At 44.1% G+C, this 22,160-nt stretch overlaps 1 protein-coding gene across 3 annotated transcripts in view; it reads left to right on the top strand.

Annotated features, from left to right (window-relative positions):
- Positions 1-5,927: 5,927 nt before the first annotated feature.
- The window catches only part of SLC22A23 (solute carrier family 22 member 23), a 108,830-nt gene continuing 92,597 nt past the window's right edge, over positions 5,928-22,160 (top strand). For all 3 annotated transcript variants that reach the window (XM_071452781.1, XM_071452788.1, XM_071452795.1), the window contains exon 1: positions 5,928-6,458. In XM_071452781.1, the coding sequence (XP_071308882.1) occupies positions 5,928-6,458 (531 nt within the window). The remainder of the gene's footprint in view (positions 6,459-22,160) is intronic.

The following is a 22,160-nucleotide window of genomic DNA, read 5'->3' on the forward strand; positions in this document are numbered from 1 at the left end:
GATTGTACCTTAACCTATCTGCCTCTGAGATTACCAATATCAAAAGAAGGTAATAAACCTTCCCCTTACAGAGACACCATGAAAATAAATGCATCAGTATTGGTGAAGCACTTGGATACTTCAAAGGGGAGAATTTTAAGTCCTATAAGAGCATTAATCATTAGTTTTTGAAAGCAGGGTGGAAGATAGTAAATTAAATAAGTCATGAGGCTACATACCAAACAAGGAGAAAACAAAGTATTGAAATGCTTCTCATTAAGACACAGATACTCAAAGGTATTTTAACTGTTGAGAATCAAGCTTCTTAGGTGAGCATCTATTTTTTTTTATTTACTTTTATTTTTAACTGAACAAAACAGGAGATCTGCAAGAAAAATTGTCAGCGATTATGTAATTATAGGTTGTAGCATAATGCACTATTCAATAAATTTTGCATCAGAATGTATGTGCACCAAATCTAGGGCACAAATTGACATTGCCCAAGCAATCTTAGTTACAGCATTTACCAATGTCACATTGCTTGACTTTGCAACACATACGATTTTTCCCAATAATTAGTGTACAAATAATTTTCTCTGGTTTTAGGATAATACACAAAGTCATCCACATTCTTCCATGTGCTCACATCTGTAGGAGACGGGATGGGAACTCTTCTCTTGCTTCATCCCTCCCTATATGGGGTACATACCTCTGGCAGCAGAGTAAATAACACAAATAATTGGTTGTCATCTTCTTTGAATCAGCATCAGGAGGGACAGAACATTTTGCCTGTGAGTTTCACCAGTGTTTGCTGACATCAGAACAACAGTGGAAGTCAGGCATTGTTGGTTCTATCAGGATCATAGGAGAGCACACTGAAATAAGCACAGGCTTTTCTAGCTGCTCCCCTGGTGGCTTAGCCCCTTTTACCACTTTCAGCTCATTATTCTTTCTTTTGGTTTATCTTACCTCACATCCAGCTTTGACAATACTCAACTGACCCTCCTGAGCTGAAAAATCCCTTATAGCATTTTGATAAAGCACTGCATGTCCAGATCCAACCCCACAGGAGACTAGAGAGCTCCTGATCCTTTTCAAATTGAATTTTCATATGATCCTATGAAGACGCCATGTTTTCTCCAGCATTTAAATAGTCTTCATTCCAATATGGAAGTTTATTAATCAAACTTTGTACCAAGTAGCTTTGGTTTATTACACTGTCATAATTCCACCTCTACAGTAAAAGATTCCTTTAGACAAAAAAGGCAATGAAGCATGCATCCCATAAAACAATAAAATATAGCTAAGGTTGTTGCTATGGAAGGAAGTTGCTGCAAATTCCACATAAAACAGAAATTTATGCCAGGAGTTCTTCAAAGTACTATGGCTGGCCTTACAACAATGTGAAAATGTTAACACCAGGGCTAATGGAGCTAGTTTTTTTTTTCCTTCCTTTGTGTAAACATGATAATATTTCTCTGTGTCCTGGCTTGAAACCCTCTTGAGCTGCAGCAGGTGCCAATAGACAGGATGTTTGTTCTGCAACAGGACAATCAAACTGCTCCTGTCAGAGTAGGTCATGGTCACCTTCTCTGTTCCTCCACTGCAAACTGTTGATGACCCAGGTCATAAAAATGGTGCACAAATTTTCTAATATAACTCAGTGAAGGTGGATAAATAAACAAAATACATTGATTTGTTTTCTTCTTGAATACAGCTTATGTTTTAAACTGTATCTTTTTGTATTCCTGTGAAGGATTACCCCAATCCTGGTTCTTCTCTCTCAGGTCAAAAAGGCACTGCTGGAGAAACCCTGCTTGATCACAAAATGTAGCTCCTCATGAAACCTTGCTCAGGAGATAGAGTCTTGATGCTTAACTTCAGCATTTGTTCTTATGTAGGCTCTACCACCCATCTGAAATATTCCTTTAAAACAATTTTCATTTCCTCATTTAAACCAAAAACAGTTTTCACAGGAATATGTGAAGGCATTTCTCTTTTTTGAATCATTTTTTCCCTTAACGTTTTGCTTCAGTAGTACTTATTTCATCAAAAATTTATTTCTTAGCTCCTAGAAATGTGTTTTCTTTCCCTTTTGTCTGCAACCTTCTTCTACTCAGAAACAGTCTCTTGAGGATCACTGTTTCAAGGGCAGAACTTCTGCTACGCAAAATATGTAACCCTCAGGAAAATGCTACCTTTGAAATTTTTCTGTTCCAAACAAAAACTGAGGATGTAGAAGCAGCCCAGAAAAGGTGCTTGGGATGAAAATGTTTGATCAGTTTGAGTAAGGGTTGTAACCTCTCATTACACACTTTTCATTGTACTGTATAACTTTATTCTCTTTCTACAGACCTACTACATCTTCTCTTGCTTCTCTAAGGGATCTTCTTTTCCTTCCCATTTCTCCCCAATTTTCAATTCTTTGCTTTCTTCAGTCAAATTTCTCTGTCCTCAGAACTTACACTTGAGACCTCCATTCCTAAAATTCTCTTCCCCTCAACATTTGGACTTGCCAGTCCCAAGCCATGATGAGGCCTTTTCCCATTAGTGGGAAAAGACAGTGAGTGGAAGCTGGGAATTTCTCGAAGACCACAAATAATCACATTGCAGAAGAATTTTAGGTACATCAGGAAGCAGGCAATTGGGCTAATGATGAGGTCACAAAAAAACAAGCACAGAGAAAGCAGATCTTTCCATGGGATGAGTGAAGAAATGCTGCTTGGCAAGAATGGATAAGGACAAACACAAAAAAAGCCAATACAACAAATAAAACTTCACTAGCAAGAGCATCCCAAGTAATGAGAAACCATCAGTGGTAAGAGGAAGTCAAGAGCAAGTGGATTACTCATCAGATAGAAAAAGCTATTGACTGATGCCAGAGAGGGCTCAGATTGCCTCAGGTCTTCTTTGCACCAGTCTCAGCTAAAAGAGGTCACGTTTGATCAGGTGACTGATGTGATGCACATTAATGACAAGGGAATAAGGCTTCAGCCCAGGCTGGGGCAGAACAAGAATACAAGAATAGGTAACATCAAGATGTTCAAAGCAACAGTCTGGCTGCACTTTATGCCAGGGTAGTGAAGGAAGTGGCTCAAACAGCATTGGAAACACTCATGTTTATCTTTGAGAATCCAGGGAATAAATAAGGGCAAGAAATAAGCAAACTGATGCCTGTCTTTAAAAGTGGCATTTGAAAATAAATAAATAAGCCAGTTTTTCACCCCAGAAAGCATCTAGTACAAATAGACACACAATTTGTAGACAGGTAGAACGAAACAATAGGGTAAGCAACTATTAATATGAACTTGTCAACTAGAAACTGGGACAATATGGGCAAATTTCCCTTGGCAATGAGGAGCAGAGCATGTTATGGAAGAGGGGAGAGTGGACTCCACTCATCTGTGCCTTGATTAGGCTCTATGCACATGCTTATGAGGAAGGGAGTTCAGCTAATCTGAAAAATTTAGGCAGGGGGTACAGAAGTTTGGAAACAGCAGTTGTCAGTGTTTTACAAGCAAGAGGGTGGATTATAAATGCAGTTCCAAAGGGGGTGTTTCGTTAGCAGCCTTCAGAGATGGCATTAACTGGGAAGCAACTGTAAACAGATTGGAGGATGACATAAGAATTCAAAATAACCCTAAGGTTCTTGGAAAGCAAAGAACTGAAAATGACTGAAATGCAATGAGGGGAATTGCTTTTGCAGGCAGGGTTACCCCCTGCACACACAGAGGCTGGGGCACTGCTCAGCACGGGCTGCAGACAGCAGCTGAGGAGAGACCAAAGAGCTGCAGGCAATCAGTGGCCAAAGAGACTGCAGCAGAAGCAGACAAATTGCAGCTGGTCATCTTAAAGAAAACATGGCACAGGGACGTGATAGCAGCCATCAGATGTAAAAGGACACTGCAACACAGAAAGAGAAGACTTCCCTTGGCAGGGACCACCACATTCACATTTCAGCAAGGAATATTCAGAGAGGAGGATAAAGTGTCACCTGGAGAGGCTGTAGGGCCTCTGAAGTACTGAGTGTTCTTCAGAGCAGATCCAGGGAAGCCCCACAAAAGAGACAGAGACACACTGAAGTGGTGTAGATGTGAAACCTTTCTGGTATCCTCTGTAAGACAAAGAGCTAAAGGGAGGAAGATCTAAGGCATTAATGGTGTACAATAATTTGCTAGCATAGACGAGATCAAGTACATGAAATTCCATCAACAACTTGCTCTTCCATTTATATTTGGCAATGACACCCATCCTCTTCTAATGCACACAAGCATTTTCTGCTCACTAACTGTGTTCACGTGTACAAGCGTATATTGATCTGTTTCCTCTCCTTCCCTTCTTACAAAGGAAAAAATAACTGCACAGTTCAGTAATGCACGGGCTGTGCTCTACGATGAAAATAGTCTGAGTCACTTACACGCTGAAGTAAATTTAGCTTAACATAAAAATAACCTTCACAAATTTGAAATGCCTGTTTTACAATTAACGTCAGGTGCTAACAGGATATAATTTTCTTCAAAGTGTGTACTGATGTGACAGGCTGACTGAAGCGATGCAGGCACGTCTCCTCGCCGCCCTCTGGGTCTCAGAAATGCCCCCTTCACCTTTCGGCTCTTCCCTCCGAGTCTCGTCCTTTCCTCAGCCACACAGGGTGCTCCTGCGGCTCGGCGATGCGGTGCGCTCCCGCCCAGCCCGCTGCAGCCGCGCTGCGTTGTTAAAGGCACACATACCGTGTAAATAATTGATACGGAGCGGGCGCGCTGCGGAGCCCGAGCGCCTCCTCCTCCTCCTCTTCCCCAGCCCTCGCCCTGCCCGCCCCGCGGCCCTACCTGCCCCGGCCCGCCGGAGCGCGGCGCGGCCGCGGGGCGGCGCGGAGCCCCCGCCAAGCCGCCCCGCGCCCACCCCGCCCCGCGGCGCCGTCCCGCCCCCGGCGGCGGCGGGTCCCTGGCGGGGGCCGGGCCGGGCCGGCGGCGCGGCGGGAGCAGGTGCGGCCGCCCGGCACGGCGGGGGCGGAGCGGGGAGCGGCAGGTGGGGGCTGCCGGGAGGCGGAGGGCGAGGAGCCGGGAGGGTTTGTCCGCCCGCCTCTGGAGGTGCGGCCGGCGGCACGGCGCGGCGAGCGGGCTGCCGCGGGAGGCGCACGGCGGTGGCGGCGGCGGTGACCGCGTCCGCAGCCCGGGCCGCGGAGGGGCCGGCGGGGCCCCTTGCTGCAGAGCCAGATGTACGGGACGCGGGGCTGCGAAGGGTCGGCGGGGAGGTGCTGGGGGCTGCCGCCGCCGCTGCTGCCGCGGCCGGGGGGGAGCCCTTAGCTGTGCGGGAAGCGGGGAAGCCGCGTCCGGAGCTGTTATTTTCCCCTCCTTCCTTTGCCTTCCCTCTTGTCCCTCCTCCCCCTCCTCACCAAAACCGGGAGAGGAGGCGTGTTCGGTGCCTTGCAGCACCGGTTTTGCTTGGTTTGTTGTTGCAGGGTTTGGTTCTCAGGGCGGCTGGGTTTTTTCTTTTTTTCTCTTTTCTCTTCCAACCTCCCCGCCTTCTCCCTTCCTCTCCTTTGGCCCATCGTATGCTCGGATCCGGCTGGATCCTTCCTTCGCTTTTCGGCGGTGCCTCTCGGAAGGGGGAAGGGAGAGCTGGGATGAGTGCAGCTTGACGCACAGGCGAGGAGCGGGGGGGCACCGGCGGCAGCTGCAGCGGTTCGTGGCCGCAGGCTGCGGGTGAGGAACGGAGAGAGCGAGGGGCTCCCTCGGTGCCTCCCCCTTTCTTCACCCCTGTCCTTCCTCCCCTCCTCCCTCTCTCCCTCCCCCATCCGTCTCCTGCCGGGTCCGGCTGGGAGCGTGTGTGCAATATCTTACGTTGCAAGGTGTGTGAGTGTGTGCGCGGAGCGGAGGGAGGGAAGGACTCGCGAGGGAGCCGGGGCTGCCCCGGCCCCCCCTATGTGAGCCTCTCCGGGCGGCTGGATGGCGATAGACCGACGCCGTGAGGCGGGCGGCGGGGGCCGGCCGCTGCCCGAGGAGAACGGCTCGGTGCCGGGGGCCGTGGGGGGGGGCGCCGCCGCCCCCCCGGGGCCTCCCCCCGCCAACGCCGCCGGGGCCGAGATCCAGGCGCTGCCGGTGCCGCCGCCCGCCGCCGCCTGCAGCCCCCTGCTCCTCGACTACGACGGCTCGGTGCTACCCTTCCTTGGGGGGCTGGGCGGCCGGTACCAGCGGACCCTGGTGCTGCTCACCTGGGTCCCGGCGCTCGTCATCGGCTTCAGCAAGTTCTCGGACTCCTTCCTCCTGGACCAGCCCGACTTCTGGTGCCGGGAGGCGGACGGGCAGGGCAACTGGAGCGGGACCCTGGCGCCGATCCACGCCAACCACAGCGGCAACGGGAGCATCTTCCCCCCGCCCGGGCTGCCCACCCCCGCGGGGGGCAACGCCAGCGAGTGCAGCTGCCGCGAGTGGCACTACCGCATCCGAGCCGGCCTCGTCCAAAACGTCGTGAGCAAGGTGAGAAAGGCGACTTCCCTGGGCCCCCCTCCCTGTCCAGCCCTCGCGGACCCTCTCGGCACCCGCTCTTTCCAAGGCAAGGGGAGCAGCTGGGCACGATGCGGATCTGTCCTTGCGTGTTGTAGCTGGGTCAGTCAAGTCCCCGTGGGTGAACCTCCCACCCGGAGAAAGCCAGTCCCACACCCGTGCAGCCCTTTCCCTCCCGGGGTGTCGCACCAGGTGTCCTGCCTGTGGATTTGTACCCGCACACTGCTTGCAGCGCTAAGCTGCAAAGTTATGACCTGAAACGGGATCCTGTGCATCTCTTTGAGTTCCTAGTACTGTCCTGCTGTCTCTGGGTGTCTGTGGGAAAGATGCTGGAGGCATGTGCCCCAGATGATAAGGGGAAAGGGTTGAGGAGAGGGCTCTGCTTGATCTTTGTGTGAGTATATTGAAGCAGCCCTACACGCCGCAAACCAGGTTGATTTTTGGGGAAGCAGAAGAAATGGTGACTGTTGTGTGTAAAATAAGCCAAAAGTTCTCTTGAATTCTTCTGGTTATGTACTTATTCTCTTGAAAACTGTCTTGGCAGAGGAATTAAAGAAATGTCTCACATGAGTTGTTTTACTCCAGAATCAGAAAGTGCATGCTGCTGGGTTTTGTGTTTCCCCATGTAATGACTAAAGCGGAAAATTTCTAGTGAAGAGACTGTGCCGCTTTCTGCTCTTGCTTTGTATTTGCTGAGTAGGTCATATCAAAAAAATCACCTTCCCTTTTCACCTGAAAGCTTTTGCTTGTTTATAGTATCAGCCCTGCAAAAGCCCTGCTGGCTGCAGATGGGCCTTATTCATACTAACAGGCAGCTGGAGCTCCTGGAAATGTAAAATGAAATGGTTACACTGGGGAAGAAGTTCCCTTAATCTCAAGACCCCCCTCCTAAGATCAGCAAAAATTACTTCCTGCCTAGGAGCAGTGTTTTAGCTTAACTGTGTTTATCTAGTTGGGATAAAGAAATGAGGCAACAGTCAGATGAGCAACATAATTGTGCTTTGGTCAGCCAGCACGCACTTATATTGAGTCATTGAAAATCATTTCGGTTTCTCTTTGTGTCCCTTGAAAGAGTGTGCAACGGGGAAAAAGCAAATCCCTCAATACCTTGAACCCAGAATGGATTAAAAAGGAAGGTAGCCCAGCTACATTCCTTTCATGAGAGAAACATAGGCACATGTTGGATCTGATTGGGTTGTGATACAGAAATGCATAAGAAAATTAGACATTTAAGAAGTTCAGATTTTCTTCTGTTTATATACAGAGACTGAGCTATTTATATATTTGAGGGCTTAACACTGAAGTTTGAGCATGAAAAAATTATCTTGAATATTTTTTTAGTCTAAACTTAAAAAAAAATTTTTTTGGAAATGTTTGAATCTTTTGAAGGTCATCGTCAAGTTGGCCACAAAAGGTCAAGGGAGAGTTAGTTTGCTGTCTTGCATGCTTCTTTAGAGATAATAAAAAAAGTGTTCTTTGGAAGAACTTGCTGTAAAGGGCAGATCAATTTTAAGGGATAAACAAACATCTGTGGCCCCTGCTGTCTTGTTTTCTATTAGAAAGAATAATAATCATCTTTTGAGACTATGGGTTTTTCCAGTGTGGAGTTTTTTTTGTTTGGTTTTTTTTTTTTTTTTTGTATGCTCACTTCCAAAAGCCTGGCAGCTTTTTTGCTTTGATTTGTAATCCCATGTAATTATAATTAGATTGTTTTCTTGAGGTCAAGATTCCTCTTTAGTTTGTGCTTTGTTTTTGTTTTGGGGGTTTTCTGGGTGGGGGTGCTGCCTGTTTTTATTCTAATGGAGAAAGAGAGGAAAAACCCAGACAGAACATCATCATAGCTTGATTTGGACTTAATTTCTTATCAATCCCCAGGAGCTCTTATACTGTGGGAGCAATTCTTGTAACTGCTGAGTCCTCTTACATGCATCTTACTGTCCTTTGTGAGAAAGAGCTGCTCTGGATGAATTCAAGAGACTGGATGTTCAGATCACCCTTAACTCTCCTCAAAAATACATTTATTTCTGTAACGTATTATGCAATGTTCTCATCTTTCTAAATAGAGTTTTATTAAATCTTAGTCTAATATATGCTCATCTGTGTAGTAGCCAGGGGTTATATTGAAATATCATAAAGAGAGCCAAAAGTATATTAATAAAAAATGTACTTTTGTTTGGCAAGTAAATCCTCTTGTACTTACCTTCAGTGGTCTGAGCTAACAGCTGCTGGATGCTCCATCATTGCCTTGTATTCAGAAACAATGAAACAATTCTGGTTCTTTAGCACAAAGCACATTTGATGTACACACATATGAGACATCACTGCTCCCCCCATTCCTCAGGGATAGGACAGCTGTCCTTAAACTGTGTTAAGTTCCACTGTCTCCACAGCCTCTCTTCTAATGGTACACCCTTCTTCAGATACTGTATCCCTGTCCAGGCTTTCTCAGCTCTCCCTTCCCTGGTGCCTATTTTCTCCCAGACTATGTCATGCTTGGGATTGATGGAGTGGAGGTCTTGCTATTTCCAGCCCTGCTTGGTGCTTTGTTTAGCCCCACTTCTCTGAGTGTTTGCTGGAGCCAGCAGTGGCCTTACACCTTTCTTGAAGACTGGCATTGCTGTGTCAGACACTGTCATTATCCTGACCTGCTTGACTGAGTCACTGGGAACGGTGCTTTTTATAGTGCTGCCAGTCATTAGAACTGGAAATGGTAATAAAGGACATAGTGCTTATTATTTAACACTGCTGGGATACATGTAGTGAAGAGGTCAGATGCATAATTTAACCACAGGGATTCCAGTGGCCATGTTAAATCACCCTTCTGAGCTAATGTCCTGACTTGGCACATAAATCTTGGTCTTTAGCTTGGATTGTACATAAATACCTTCCTTTAGCACAATTCACTTGCAAGGCTTTTTCACTGCTAAATGATTCCTTGAAGATTTTCATCTATTCTTTATCAGAACATCAACATCACCATACTGTTATAAACAGAGTGCACATGCGTTTCTTGAGATGTACATCCTAAACCAGCCCTTAGTCAAAAGGCTAGAAAAAAGTCTTTTAAATGGTTCCATGTATCATCTCACCTGTGTCCAAAGGAAGGATGCTGAGAAACACTCTTTATATTTTTTTTTTCTGTGGGGAAGCCTGAGATCTCCTTTTAGGCATTTGCAAAGTGGTGCTTCTGGTAAATTATTAGCATTAACACAATGAGCAATATTGTGATAACTAAACATATGTAGCAATGAAGCTTAGCAGGAAGCTGGTATGTGTATTCAGCAGGGACTTTTCTAACTCTCTCACTAGTTTCCTTAGTGCCTGCATCTTCTGACCATCTGCAAAGCCAGTTGTTATCTTGGGACAACGTTTTCATGGAAGCTCTTAGTTACAGGGTTGATGGTTGTTGGTTTTTTCATTCCGTTACTAGGATGACCCATCCTCTGTGTTTGATTGCATTAAGTGGTGGTGTTGTTTGCTGTTCTGCATGCTGATTTGTATAATGGAGCTGGTGATGGACAAGGACTGGGCTTGATTAAATTGCAGAGGTTGATGGCACAGCATCCCTCTGTGTGCACTTGCAATGTTCCAGATCATTCCACCTCTTGGGGTTGGCGTAAGAGGGAAGTGGTTAGTTTATGGCTGCATTTTAATCACTTGGAGCAATTATGTAATAATATTTTGTGTCTAGTCACAAGGGAATTCCTGTTGTGACTGCTTTTATGCTCCAGATGCCTTGTTTTCCTGCAATGCTGTTTGCTTGGCTCTCAACTTCCCACTTGATTTGGGTTGAGTCATCTTCTTTCCAAAGTGTTATGGCAATAGTTTTACCTATTTGCCACTGGTTCAAACATTCTCATGCCAATTTGGCTGAGCCTCTAGCAAATTGTCCCTGCCAAAAAAAAAAGTGGAGCTGAAGCCAGAAGACCCAAATGGTCCAGGGGCAAGGATGTCTGAACTTGGATTGGTTTGGTTTATGACTGGTGCTCTTTGCTCCTGCAAGGGGAGATGTCTGTGCTTAACTGGTCTTCCTTCTCCTTGCTTTTATTGCAGTTCTGGCACTTTTCTGGGCAGACCTTCATTTGATTCAGCTTGTTAGCCTGGTAGAAAACCTGCCTCTTAAAAGAAACTTTTTCTTCTTTTCCTGGGTGTTCTACTGGGTTAATCAAAGTTAAATTGTTCTGTGCAGTAACATGTGCTTTAGTCTCTGGTATTGCCTCATGGGATTATTGCTGGTATCTGCAAGTAGCCAGAAATGATAAAACAAATAAATTTCTTTGTGATAATAGTGATGATGAATTTGGCACATTTTGCGGAATAATATTTCTTGGGGTAGAGGATAGGTGTACATTTTAAATGGACTTTCAGAATACAGCTATTAATTACTTTGAAGGGATCCCTCTGACAAGATCCTTCCCAAAATAAGAACTGTGCCACCCTTATCTACTCCCATTTGTGCCTGTAATCTCATTTGTTTCTGCATATTCTCCAGTTGGCTGGCCTCTGCAAAGAGACTTTAGAAATGCTGATGCTTCTTTTTTTTCTCTGCAACTGACAGGATTTCTCTTGTCAGTGTTAGTTCCTGGCTGACTGGCTTCTACCTAGTCCCAAATCAATGAAAATCTTGAGTTATTGTACTCATTGCGGTAGTTGGGTCAGAAGTGGCAATATTGAAGCTACTGCATCATTTTATTTTCACTGAACAGATTGAAGGGGGTTTAGGGACCCACAAGGCCTAACTTGCAGAGGGCAGAAAGTCTGTTCTAAATTTCTTTCAGCCAAGGCTTTGGAATGACTCTTAGCTTCTAATGGGTACTGAAGGTCTCCAGAAGTCCCTGTGGTCAGAGGTATCCAGAAATACTGCCAGACCAGAGCAAACATCTACTACTATTTGATTTCATGGCTTCCTCAGCTATGCGAGAGATCCCAAACTATTTTTTTTCCTTCCTCCCTCTGCAAGTTGTCTGATAAAGAGTCAGTGGTTACCGCTCTGAGCCTTCACAGACTTGAAAAATCTTTCTGTTAAAGAGGAGGCAAAGGGGAGCTGTTGGCTTGTCCTGCTGCAGCTGCCCTGGTGCCTGCTTGCACACACCGAGTGTGGTGATGGAGTCTCCTGACTATCAGGACACAAGTGAGCAACACCCTGAAAGAACAGGGGCAGTTTCTGGGTGAGGGGCATCAAGGAAGGGGATGGCTCTTTTGGGAAGAGCACCTGCAACCTCCCATGTGAAGAACTGTCCTCTGCCTGCAAACAGTAAATAATCTGATGTTTGAAATAATCAAGTGTGATGTCACAGGGCTTCTTGTTTAGTGAGCCTAGATACTGGTTTTACTGATTCGGGGCTGTTATGTACCAGCTAAAGCCTTTTAAAGCAGTGGTCTAGAAAACAGAGACTGGATTAAGACCGGTACTGACATGGGAACTCAGGTAGTTTTGAGTTTTTGTCTGGCATGGATTCTTTTTCACTACAGGAAATGTACATGCAGTTCATGTTTATTATCACCCTTAAGATAAAATGTCTCAGTTACAGGAATCTGATTTCAGCTTACCATAAATAGTTTGTAGCATTGCTAGAACTTACAATGATCCTTCAGGAAGGTAATTCCTTATTGAAATCTCTTTAAGACATTCTTAGCTTTCCAAGGCTTGCTATTGAGCTTTTCATATCAGTAATTTTTTGTGTATATGTCAAACAACTGCCTTTTTTTTTTTTAACCTCCTGGATGGACGTGATATTTGAAATGCTTGGGGTTCTTTTTGTTTTTGTTTCCACTCCCTAACACATCCTGTATCTCTGTCACGTAATTTAAATATACCGACCCTGCCCATGTTGTGACAGAAATTGCTGGCTGTAGTGAATGTTTACCAGCTGTGCAGGCAGTCTAACCCCAAATTTCTGAAGTGCACTAGCAGTTTTAGCTCTTCTTACCCTGGCTACAAGACTGCAGTAATAAAAGGTGACCTCGTGCATTTGACAAAGCATTTGTCAAAGAAAGGAACTGGCACTCAGGAAGGCATGTAATTTGGAGCCAGTTCTGATGTTAATGTTGAGATGAGGCTTACAGGACAGCCAAACTTCAGGGGTTCATTTCTTAATGAAACAACATCTGGAATAGCACAAGATTTATGATTTTCTTGAATTTCAAGACTTCGGCCATACTAATGGTGAAAAGTCTTAAATTAAACCTTAATAAATCAGTTCTAGAGAGCTGCTAGATTTAGAAAATGCTGAAAGAGATACAGTACTTTTTTTGATATCTTTTTGTGTCTCTTTTGTTTTTTCTGTCAGTCTATTTGTTCCTGCCCACCCTGCTCAGGACAGCTACTCTCACTCCCTCCCTTTCATATTCCTTCCCGCTCTTCTGCAGCGCAGCCAGGCTGGCGCTGGCTTACCCGCAAGTGACTGTGGAATTAATTAGGCTGAGATCTTGCTACAGAACAAAGGACTGGGGCTTGCTGCAGACAATGGGTAGAAGATCAGAGTAGCCTGTTGTAGGAATATGCTGCAGCTTTGCAGCAATGCTGAGTGTTCAGTTCTTGTACGGAATTCCATCAAAACAGCTTTTCTCAGGTTTTGGTCACCTTAACACAAACGTGTACTTAGTTGTTGTAATGTAATTTATTTTTATATTTTTTACCAGCTGACTTTTGACAGCAGGTGACTTTGTGTGCATTCTGAATTCCCTTTTAAAGTCAAAGGGAAAGGAAGGAACTTGAAGGAGAAAAAAAGGAGTTTCAACACCCTTTCAATCCATGTCATCTGGGGTGTGTTGCAGAGGTTTCCAGGCAAACCCCATTTCAGTGTTTGATAACTACTCAGCACTACTGGAGTTGCTCTGGTCCACACCCAGTGTTGGTGCTGGGAAGCCTGCCCCCACACCAGCCTGTAAAAACTGGCAGGCAACAGGGATTATTGCATGGGTTGAGTTATTCCTGCTGATCCATGCCGTGTCATACCTGCTGGGAACATGCAATAGGTTTGTAGCTATTCCCACAAAGAAGGACCAGTGCTGTGCTCAGTGTGACTGGCATGCTTGGGGTGCAACCTCCTGCCTGTCCTGTGAGCTGATGAGGAGAGGCTAAATATGGTCTGGGCATGATGGGCTGGGTAGGAAATTTCAGTGGGTAGTATGGGACTTTGTTAGCATTTTTTATTTTTCTTATAATCTGGGAGAGGCCCAATTGCCGGTTGTTAACACTGAAAAACAAGAACAAAAGGTTAGGTAAGTGGACGTATCCTGATCCTCATTTCTGGGATGCCTATCTAGATTCCCCAGGAGCAAAGCTGTGAGAATCAGGAATGCTGCCTGTGAGATGCAGGGAAGTGGTATGTTGGCCTTCTCCAGCAGCAAGTAATTTATAGTTACCCTCGTGCATTGTTTTCAGACCAGGGTGGTCTGGTTCCCTAAAAAAGGTTCTTTGCCTCCAAACAGTGGTGAAGGAATTCATTTTGGCCCAAGTACTGTCTCCCTGCTACTCTCAGCATTCTGGAGCTGCCTGCTTTCTTCCTGGCCTTCAGGCCAAAGTCCATGATCATGCAGACAGTGTTGCAATGTCTACCCTACAAATATTATTTGGATTAAAGGATAGGGACTGTAAATCAAACTGTAAGACCTTTTCCCTACTGTGTCTTCCATGGCTGTGTAAAATGTTGTCTGCTTGAACAATACAAGCTTGACAGACCATTTCATCTTCTGATTTGTAAACCAAGTGGAATACTTTTCTCCCTTCTTCCCTACCCTTAATATTTATTTAGGTCTGAATTAATACCAGACCCTGGGGTTTTTTTCTCTCTCCTTTTCTTCTTGCCTGAGTTGCAATAGCTGTAGTTTGCAAATGATGAGAGGGCAAGGTCATGGCAGCAATAATTGCATGTCAGAGTTAAGGTGTCTGATCTTTTTATCTAAGGTGACAAGTTTTTCTCATGAGGAATGACTTTCTCCTCTTGTCTACTGCTTCACCCTTTTCCACTTCAGAGTTTTATGCCATGCTTGAATTTGTGGGTTTTTTCCTCCTGGATTTAAAACAGCCCAACAAGATAGCAAACTAGGTTTTGCTATGTCAGCCTTGTCAAGCCTGCAACATATTTTGAGCATGCATGTTTTGGCAGCCTGAAGAATACAAGTCCACAAAGCATTAACTTATTTTTGATAATGAAATGATAGTGAATGTTAATATTTAACTACAACATTGCAGGGTTTTCTTACGTGTGGCTTCTATTTTCGGTGCTTAGACCAGGTCTAAATACAAATTTGATAGCTAGTTTGACTTTTTTAGTTTGGTTGCAAAGTCAGACCCAGCAGAACTGGACACACTTTGTCCAGAATACATGTGGTTGTTGGCTGGAAACTGAGGAATGGTACTCAAATGCCACTTTTCAGTGTGTGTGTGTGTGTGTGTCTCAGTCTTAGGTATGGGCATGGTTGCTCATGATCTTTTCATGCAGCCAGAGGGAGGCTAACAGCTACAGGGTCTTACAGCAAAGACTAGACTGAAAATTAAAGTCACTTTTGTGGTGAAGTGTTCTAATCATGTCAGAATACATATAGAAAAGTTACTTAGTTGCAGCACAAAGATGTAAAAGAGATGTTGAAACATCCTGATGCTGCTGTGAGGAAAATTATTAATATAGTATTATAAATACTGTGCAGGAAAGCTGCGAGCAAGATTTTGTATCTCCCAACTCTTTGATGTTAGATGACATTATGGAGTTGGGAAAAACTAAGTAGATCACATCAGCTGAGAAACAAGTTAGTTGACTAATCTGTGGATGGCAAAGGCTGGAAAAGATCTAAATGTCTCAGAATAAAGGGAACTCCTACTGAAAATAAAAGAAGTAGTGATGGAGAAGTGGGTGGTGCATGGATGCTACTAAAGTTGATTTAATCATGTTGAGTATTCAGAAGATTGTCATAAGATTAACAAATCATATTTTAATTGTTAGCAGATTAGCAATTATTATTTACTTAGCAAACTTCCTTCTTCCCTCTCCTAATGGGGAAAAAACAAATCTGTGATGAAAGCAAGTTTGGGAATAAAAGAGCTAATTGTTCCTGACTAAAGTGTGAAGTTGAAGAGTAGATGAAATTTTTCAGCTCTGCATTGTCTCAGAGGGCATTATTTTAGGAGTCTCTTGATGTGCCCAGTGGACAGCTTGGAAGGTCTTTTTTGCTTATGGCATAAACTAAGGAACAATTTAGTGCAGAACACTAAATTTAAAATCTTTTCCAAGTTAGTTTATGGGCATTGAAATGGAGTCAATATGTCCTTTTGCATATTTGAAATTCTGAGCTTATTTTGTGACTGCAATGTTGCTTGAGCCTTCTCCTCACACTGGGGATATGTCCCTTAAAGGTGAGCCATGACTGAAAGGCTCTAGCAAGGCCTTTCAGCTGCCTGGGGGGGAATGGAGCCACACACATGCTGCTTGTGAGCAGGAGAGCATCTCCCTGTGGGAGGCACAGTGGGCACAGCCTGCTTACTCCGAGGTAATTAATACAAGAGGCACTGTGTCTCTGCCTCTCCAGTTTCAAGCAGCTTGAGGAAACCTGTGCCTTAGGTATCCCATTATGATGACAGAGTCAAAGTTTTCACACCAGGAGGAAGTGCTGTGCTCTGTATTGGTGCTCACACACTAATGTGTGGCACCAAGCCTTTGTGCTTTATTTTTAAGGCTGAAATAGCAGACTAAAAAAATATGCGCTTAAAAAGTTAATGCAGAAATTACACAGCTAAGACATGCATATCAGAAAATTGTGCTTTTGAAGGAGATGTATTTCAGCAACTTAAACTATGTTAAACTTCAGAAACCATTAAGGAAACTTGTGAAGTCCATGGCTATGCAGTCCTGTACTATTTTGTAGGGATGGAAGCTGATTTCATAGGTTCATATTATGCTGCACAATCTAATTATATCTTTCTTGGAAGACAGCTAAGCACATGTCCCCTGGCTCATGTGCCACCCCCTCTTTTTCTCCCCACTCCTTTCCCTCCCCATGTCCTCAAAACCTTTGTCCCTGTGGTAGTATCAAAAGTAATTTCTTTCCTTTACTTTTAAAATGGTGCATTGCCCAGGTGGTCAGTCTTGTCTGTAGTTAAAACAATCTGACAATTTCTGTGTACATGACCTTGTGTTCACTGTTCACACAGTCATTTTCTGGGCTGCAGTTTTCCTTGACAGGTGTCTGCTGTGGTCAAAAATGGTTTGCTGGTTTCTGAGAGTGAAAAGTACAGAAAACGTTGTTTCCACTGCAAGCAAAACAAATTGGATAAGAAGCTGAACCAAAGAAGCCCTTGCATCTGTTGAATTAGCAAGCTCCAGTGTATGGGGATAGGGACCCCAGGTTTGTTTGGAATGGGAAGAAGGCAGATGTTGGGCTAAAGGCCATACTGTGGTACCAGCAATATTTCTCTTGCCACCTGAGTAAAAGTTCTTGCAAATCTGGATGATTATAAACTTCTCAAAATACCAGTGTGTACTTGCTCAGTAAAAATTTTGTTTTGAAGTATTAGGTTCTAAGAGCTTAGGCGCTGTTCAAAGATCTCAGCAAAAGCATCCACTTATGATAAAGCTGAGCAATGTTAGATGTACTTGGCTTTTAGAGGTCTAGCATCATAGAGAGAGGAAGTAGCTTGAAAGTCAGGTGTTGACTGTGTCTTGGGTTGAGGCATTCCAGTGTAGGTGTGGTGTAGGTTTATTTGAGTGACTGTTCCAAGTAAACAAACAACAAAACCTCTCAATAACTGGTTTGTTGTTTTTCTTGTGTGTTGTGTTTTTAATGACTCTTCTGGTTTCCAGTCCCTTTGTGTCTGATTAAAAACATAAGGAAAGTTGTTGTTTGGAGAGGTTTGGTTCTGAATGTGGCTGTGGCTGGTAAAAAAAAAGATAAAATTATTAATTTTTATACCTTCTTTTCAAGTCTTCCAGGATTAATTCTGTTAGTTTTTTACTCTACCTAATTTTCTTATTTTCAAATGTTATCTTGAGATTTCCACCCAGCTGATTATACTGATGATCACAAAAAATGCCATGTATTCTCAAGAACACTTTATTGACACTTAAAACACAGATCAGGAGTACTTTTCCCAGCTGTGATCTCAAAGGAGAGGCACCCTTACTCTGAACCCTGAAGATTAAATAGTTTAAATGCTCTCATGTTGCCATGGCTGAGAAGGAGATACAGAGATGCCTGTGGCACTAAACTCCCCACCCAGCTTTAGGTGTTGCAGTTGGAGCATCCCTCTGGGAGGCTTCTTGTGCAACCTCCCTTGTGTGTGTTTACTGCACAGTTATTTCCTGCAGAGTTGAGCATCACACCACTTTCTGGGTCTCATGCACTTTCTTTAAGATTAAATGCTGACAGAGTGTCATTTTTGCGGGGGGCTGAGAAAGGTAGGAGGGAAATTATGTCCTTTAGCAGTCTAGAAGGAAATCTTGGTACAGTGCCGTCCTGTGGCTGTAATTATGAGTATTACTTAGATTATTCAGTTCTGTGGAAATAAATTACTGGTAGCTATATTGTATTAGAACTGCTGGCTGCTTTGCTTTCCTATTTGTTTTGGGTTTGTTTTTTTTTTAATAGTGCTTGGTCTCCTGACTTGGAGCTTTTTCTCCAGGAATAAGTACTTGGAGACTGTTCTGCCTTTTTTAAGGTATATTGTATGAGAAACAGAATTGTATTTTTTTATTATTTTATTATTTTTAAACTAACTTTGGTTCAGGTTGTTGGGGAAAAAAAAACATTGTAAGATCGTTTTTTAGGAAAGAAACCACTGTAAGATAATATGAAGGCATCACAAATTTAAAGTCTCACTGGGTAAGGTGTTGGCATAGAAGATGGATTCTAGTTCTAGTGCAGGGTAAATTGACAGGGTTTGGTTATAAAAGGATGGAACAGGAAGGAGAGGAACAAAGGAAGATGAGACCCAGCATACCTCATTGATGAAGAATCAATTCTTATTTTCATTTATTGGTCCTAAAATCTTTCCTGGATGAGCAGGCAAGCTGGTGGCTTTTCCCCAGGCAGGGTTTGATGCTGCTGTGACACACATGATACATAGAGGACAGGGCTCCCCAAGTGGGACCTTCACTCAAGGGATTGGGAGGTCACAAGTGGTGTGTGAGGCATCAAGATGGAGAGGGTGAAGGCTGGCACAGCAGCCAGGTGCTGCCTGCCTGGGGAAGGACCAAGGCTGCAGCTTCCTTCCTGCTGACAGGCTTAGAGCCTTCCAAGGCAGCAGCTCTGTTGATCCTCTGGTGTCTTCTTGCTGAAACCACTGCAGAGAGCAGTCACAGCAGAACTGCCATCCACCTGTTTGGGGAAGGGGGTGCTTTCTTTCAGCAGCAACCTGGGCATTGAGCAGTGGAAGCAGACTCTGAAACCACAGTGTGGGAAGAGGGGATGTGTGGCCAGTGTCCCTCTTGTGGGATTTTTGTGCCAGACTCTGGGTTAGCCTAGTACTAGAAAATCTCTCCTGCTTTGTCATTGCTCCTTTTTAGGACAGAAGGGTCTGCCTTGCATATCTCCTGATGAGGTGGTGAAGGTAGAACCAGCCAAATCCTCAGCAGGCATTACCTGTTAGCAGGGGGTATTCAGTGTGCTTAGGTGCCACAGATAGCACTATGGCCACTGGAGTGCAAGGGCTTTTGAGACAAGAGCCCTTAATTCACACAGCTTGTGTTTGTAGTTACAAACATGCAGCAGACTTTACTTTCATAACTTATAGCAATGCAAATACTAATGCACCACGTGAGCCCTGTCCAGATTTTCACCCTTTGTAAAGAAGTTACACGATGGTTACTATTTGGGTGTGTTACCTTTTGCCAGGTGTCTTCCCAATCATCCCATGTTTTAATAGTCCTCCATCTTGCCATGAATTATAGTGAGTCACAGCATGGGTGGTGACTCACTGATACCAGTTAAACTTTAGGCTCCTGAAGGTGTGACTCCTTCAGCTTTGACCAAAATACCCTGTCACAACATGAAAAAATCACTTGCAATACATTGCACATCTGCATAAGTGGAAAATTCTCTATGTTGCTGTACTGTTATGAAAAAGAAGCTTTTGCTCTTTAATGTTCATTTTCCACCAACATATTTTAAATGTAGTTATTTTTGTATTGGCATGACAATACAGTTACTTTTGTTTAGCAAGTCAATTTATCTGATCTCTTTCTTATGTTGGGAGGACGGATGGAGGACAGAAAGGCTTACAAAGCCCAGGCACACACAGAGAAATCCCAGGGAAAGGTTAGAAGCATTCTTTCTTCAGGCTTGACACTGTCAGCTCCCAAGTGGGATACCAGGGGGTTCAGCCAGAGCAGTTATAGGATTTAATGGTTTCCCTACTTGTAACAGATTAATCTACCCTTTACAAGAGGTGGTAGAGGATTACTGTTCATTCTCCAGCCAAAACAAATCTCCCAGTGCAGATTTACTTGGAGTGCCACTTGAACTGTCATCAGCTCTACCCATCCCAATGTTTTGTTCTGCATGGGAACTTGTCACTCCTTTCTCCTTGGAGCAAATCTGAGTGTCATCTTTGCAGGATGAAACTACTGGTGCTTGGAGCAGGACCTGCCATGGCTCTGGGCACAGCTGTGCCATGTGGGTACATGTCAGCTCTGTTCTGCTCTGCTGAGCCCAGGTGTATGTAAGGGGAGAGGCAGCACTGATGTTGTATAAATGTCCCTGCTTTATTTCTAGCTCTTCAAAGATGAGGTTTTTCCATGGGGAAGTGAAGACAGAACACAGGTCTCTGGCAAAATCACTGTGCTTTCAGCATGACAAAGTTCTGCTGGTTTGCTCTGCTGCTGTATTAAGATATGTGGGGATGATATGCTTGCTATTAAATATGTATTTTGTCCTATTAATGTCATCTTTACCTGAGGCTGCTCTTGATTCCAGCATCCATTTTTCTTCTTTCTCCTTATTCTCATCTCCCTTTGAAAGCTGAATGCCCTGGTGGCACCTACAACTGTCCTGCCAAATTTATTTTGGGTAACTGCTTCATGGTGACCTCTCTCTGGTTTGTGACAGCTGCCAGAGGAGAAACCAGGATATAATTCAGCTCTTAGTACTGAGCAAGTAATTTGGGGTCATGGCAGATTCTCCAGAATTGTGTGTTAAAGCAACTGTTGATATATTTCACTATTTTTGTATTTACAAGTTTGGAGGGTTTTGCAGAGGAAGGTATTTTGGGAAGGTCAGGGCCTGCCTGGTCTGTAAGAGTCTGCCCATGTGGAGGAGGATCAGCTCTGAGTTCTGCTGGCCTGCAGTGAGGCTTAACAGAGGGCAGGAAAGGGCCAGATGCAGGGTTTGCAAGGAAATAGATGTTTTTGTTTTCAGAGCAGCTGGGGAGTTGGACAATAGCCTCAAAAACAAACAAACAAAGGATGACTTGCAGATAAGTAATCAGAGAAGTGGGTGTGTTTTGGGCACCACTGAAGGACAAGCTGATAGACTGACTTTTCTCCTGCTTTTAAACTCTTGCTCTCTGTGCCAGTGTGCCAGAGGGGTTTGACATCTGTTGTCCTGGACTGAAATTTCACAACAGCCCTTGATGAGATTTTGGCTCTTCCAGCCAGGAGCCTTTGCCTACATGTAATCTGGTACTGCACATTCCCTGCCTGGGGCTTGTGTAAGGGCCTGCTAGCACTGGCTAGCAGCAGCAAGCTGTGAAAATGGAAAGGCACCAGGACATCTCACTTTTCTTTTTGCACTTGGAGGACACTACTGTTCCTCTGACATCAATTAATATAAAAACAAATGATTGAATTTTTAAATCTGTTCTCTTTTTAATAAACTTAATTTTTTATCTACCAAAAAATTGATTTATCAATTTTAAGCAGCATATATACCTTCTGGATTGTGAAAATGAATCTGGAGAATTTTAAAGCCTGCCTCTGTCTCAGATGTATCTTCTGAATTTTGTTTTGTTTGTAGCTTGTCTGGGCAGATATTTTTGTTTGCTAGCTGGAGATTGGTTCTAGAACTGCTAGTATTAGTAATTGCATTTCCTCTACTTGCTTCTGAAAAGTCAACATTTTTGGAGAGCAATCCACAGTGCCTTGCTGAGTTCTTTACTGCAAATTATTCATAGCTATCTGGTGGAAAAAATCCTTCCTCATACTACTTGCTTATGGTTCTTTAGTGCCTCCGGTCTGTAGGGTGGAAGATGAGACATATATGTCCCAACTTCTACAAATCATGAGTGGGGAACACAAAGTACATTTAATTTAAACAAAAAGTCTGAGCCTGAGTGCTGGCACATTCCTTTCAGCCACAAAATTGCTATACCTCTTGGAGAGGTGTATATTGTAGCAAGGACATCCGCGGTGTTGGACAGAAGGCTGAGTCTTGCCTTGTTTGTGGAAAGGCTGTGCATCATGGAAATGCTTAAAAGTGCAGTGCACCTAATTGAACTCTTTTGAGGGGAGTTTTTTTTTGAAGTTGCATCTGACTTTTAAAAATAAATTGCATAGTTTTACTTTGTGTTTTTGTCTATGAAACCTCAGTTACTGGTGTGAGAAGGGCTGCTACTATTACATTACACACAAACAGCCATTTATTCTGCAAAGTTTCAATTCTGGAGTATCTGACTCTAAAGTTAGCTGTACTTATTTGTCATGAAAAGTGTGTGGCTGCCATTACCATCAATATTTGAACACTTCA

The sequence above is a fragment of the Agelaius tricolor genome, unplaced genomic scaffold (genome assembly GCF_023055355.1).
Source record: "Agelaius tricolor isolate 1412-34295 unplaced genomic scaffold, bAgeTri1.0.p SCAF_2, whole genome shotgun sequence".
NCBI classification, from domain to species: Eukaryota; Metazoa; Chordata; class Aves; order Passeriformes; family Icteridae; genus Agelaius; species Agelaius tricolor.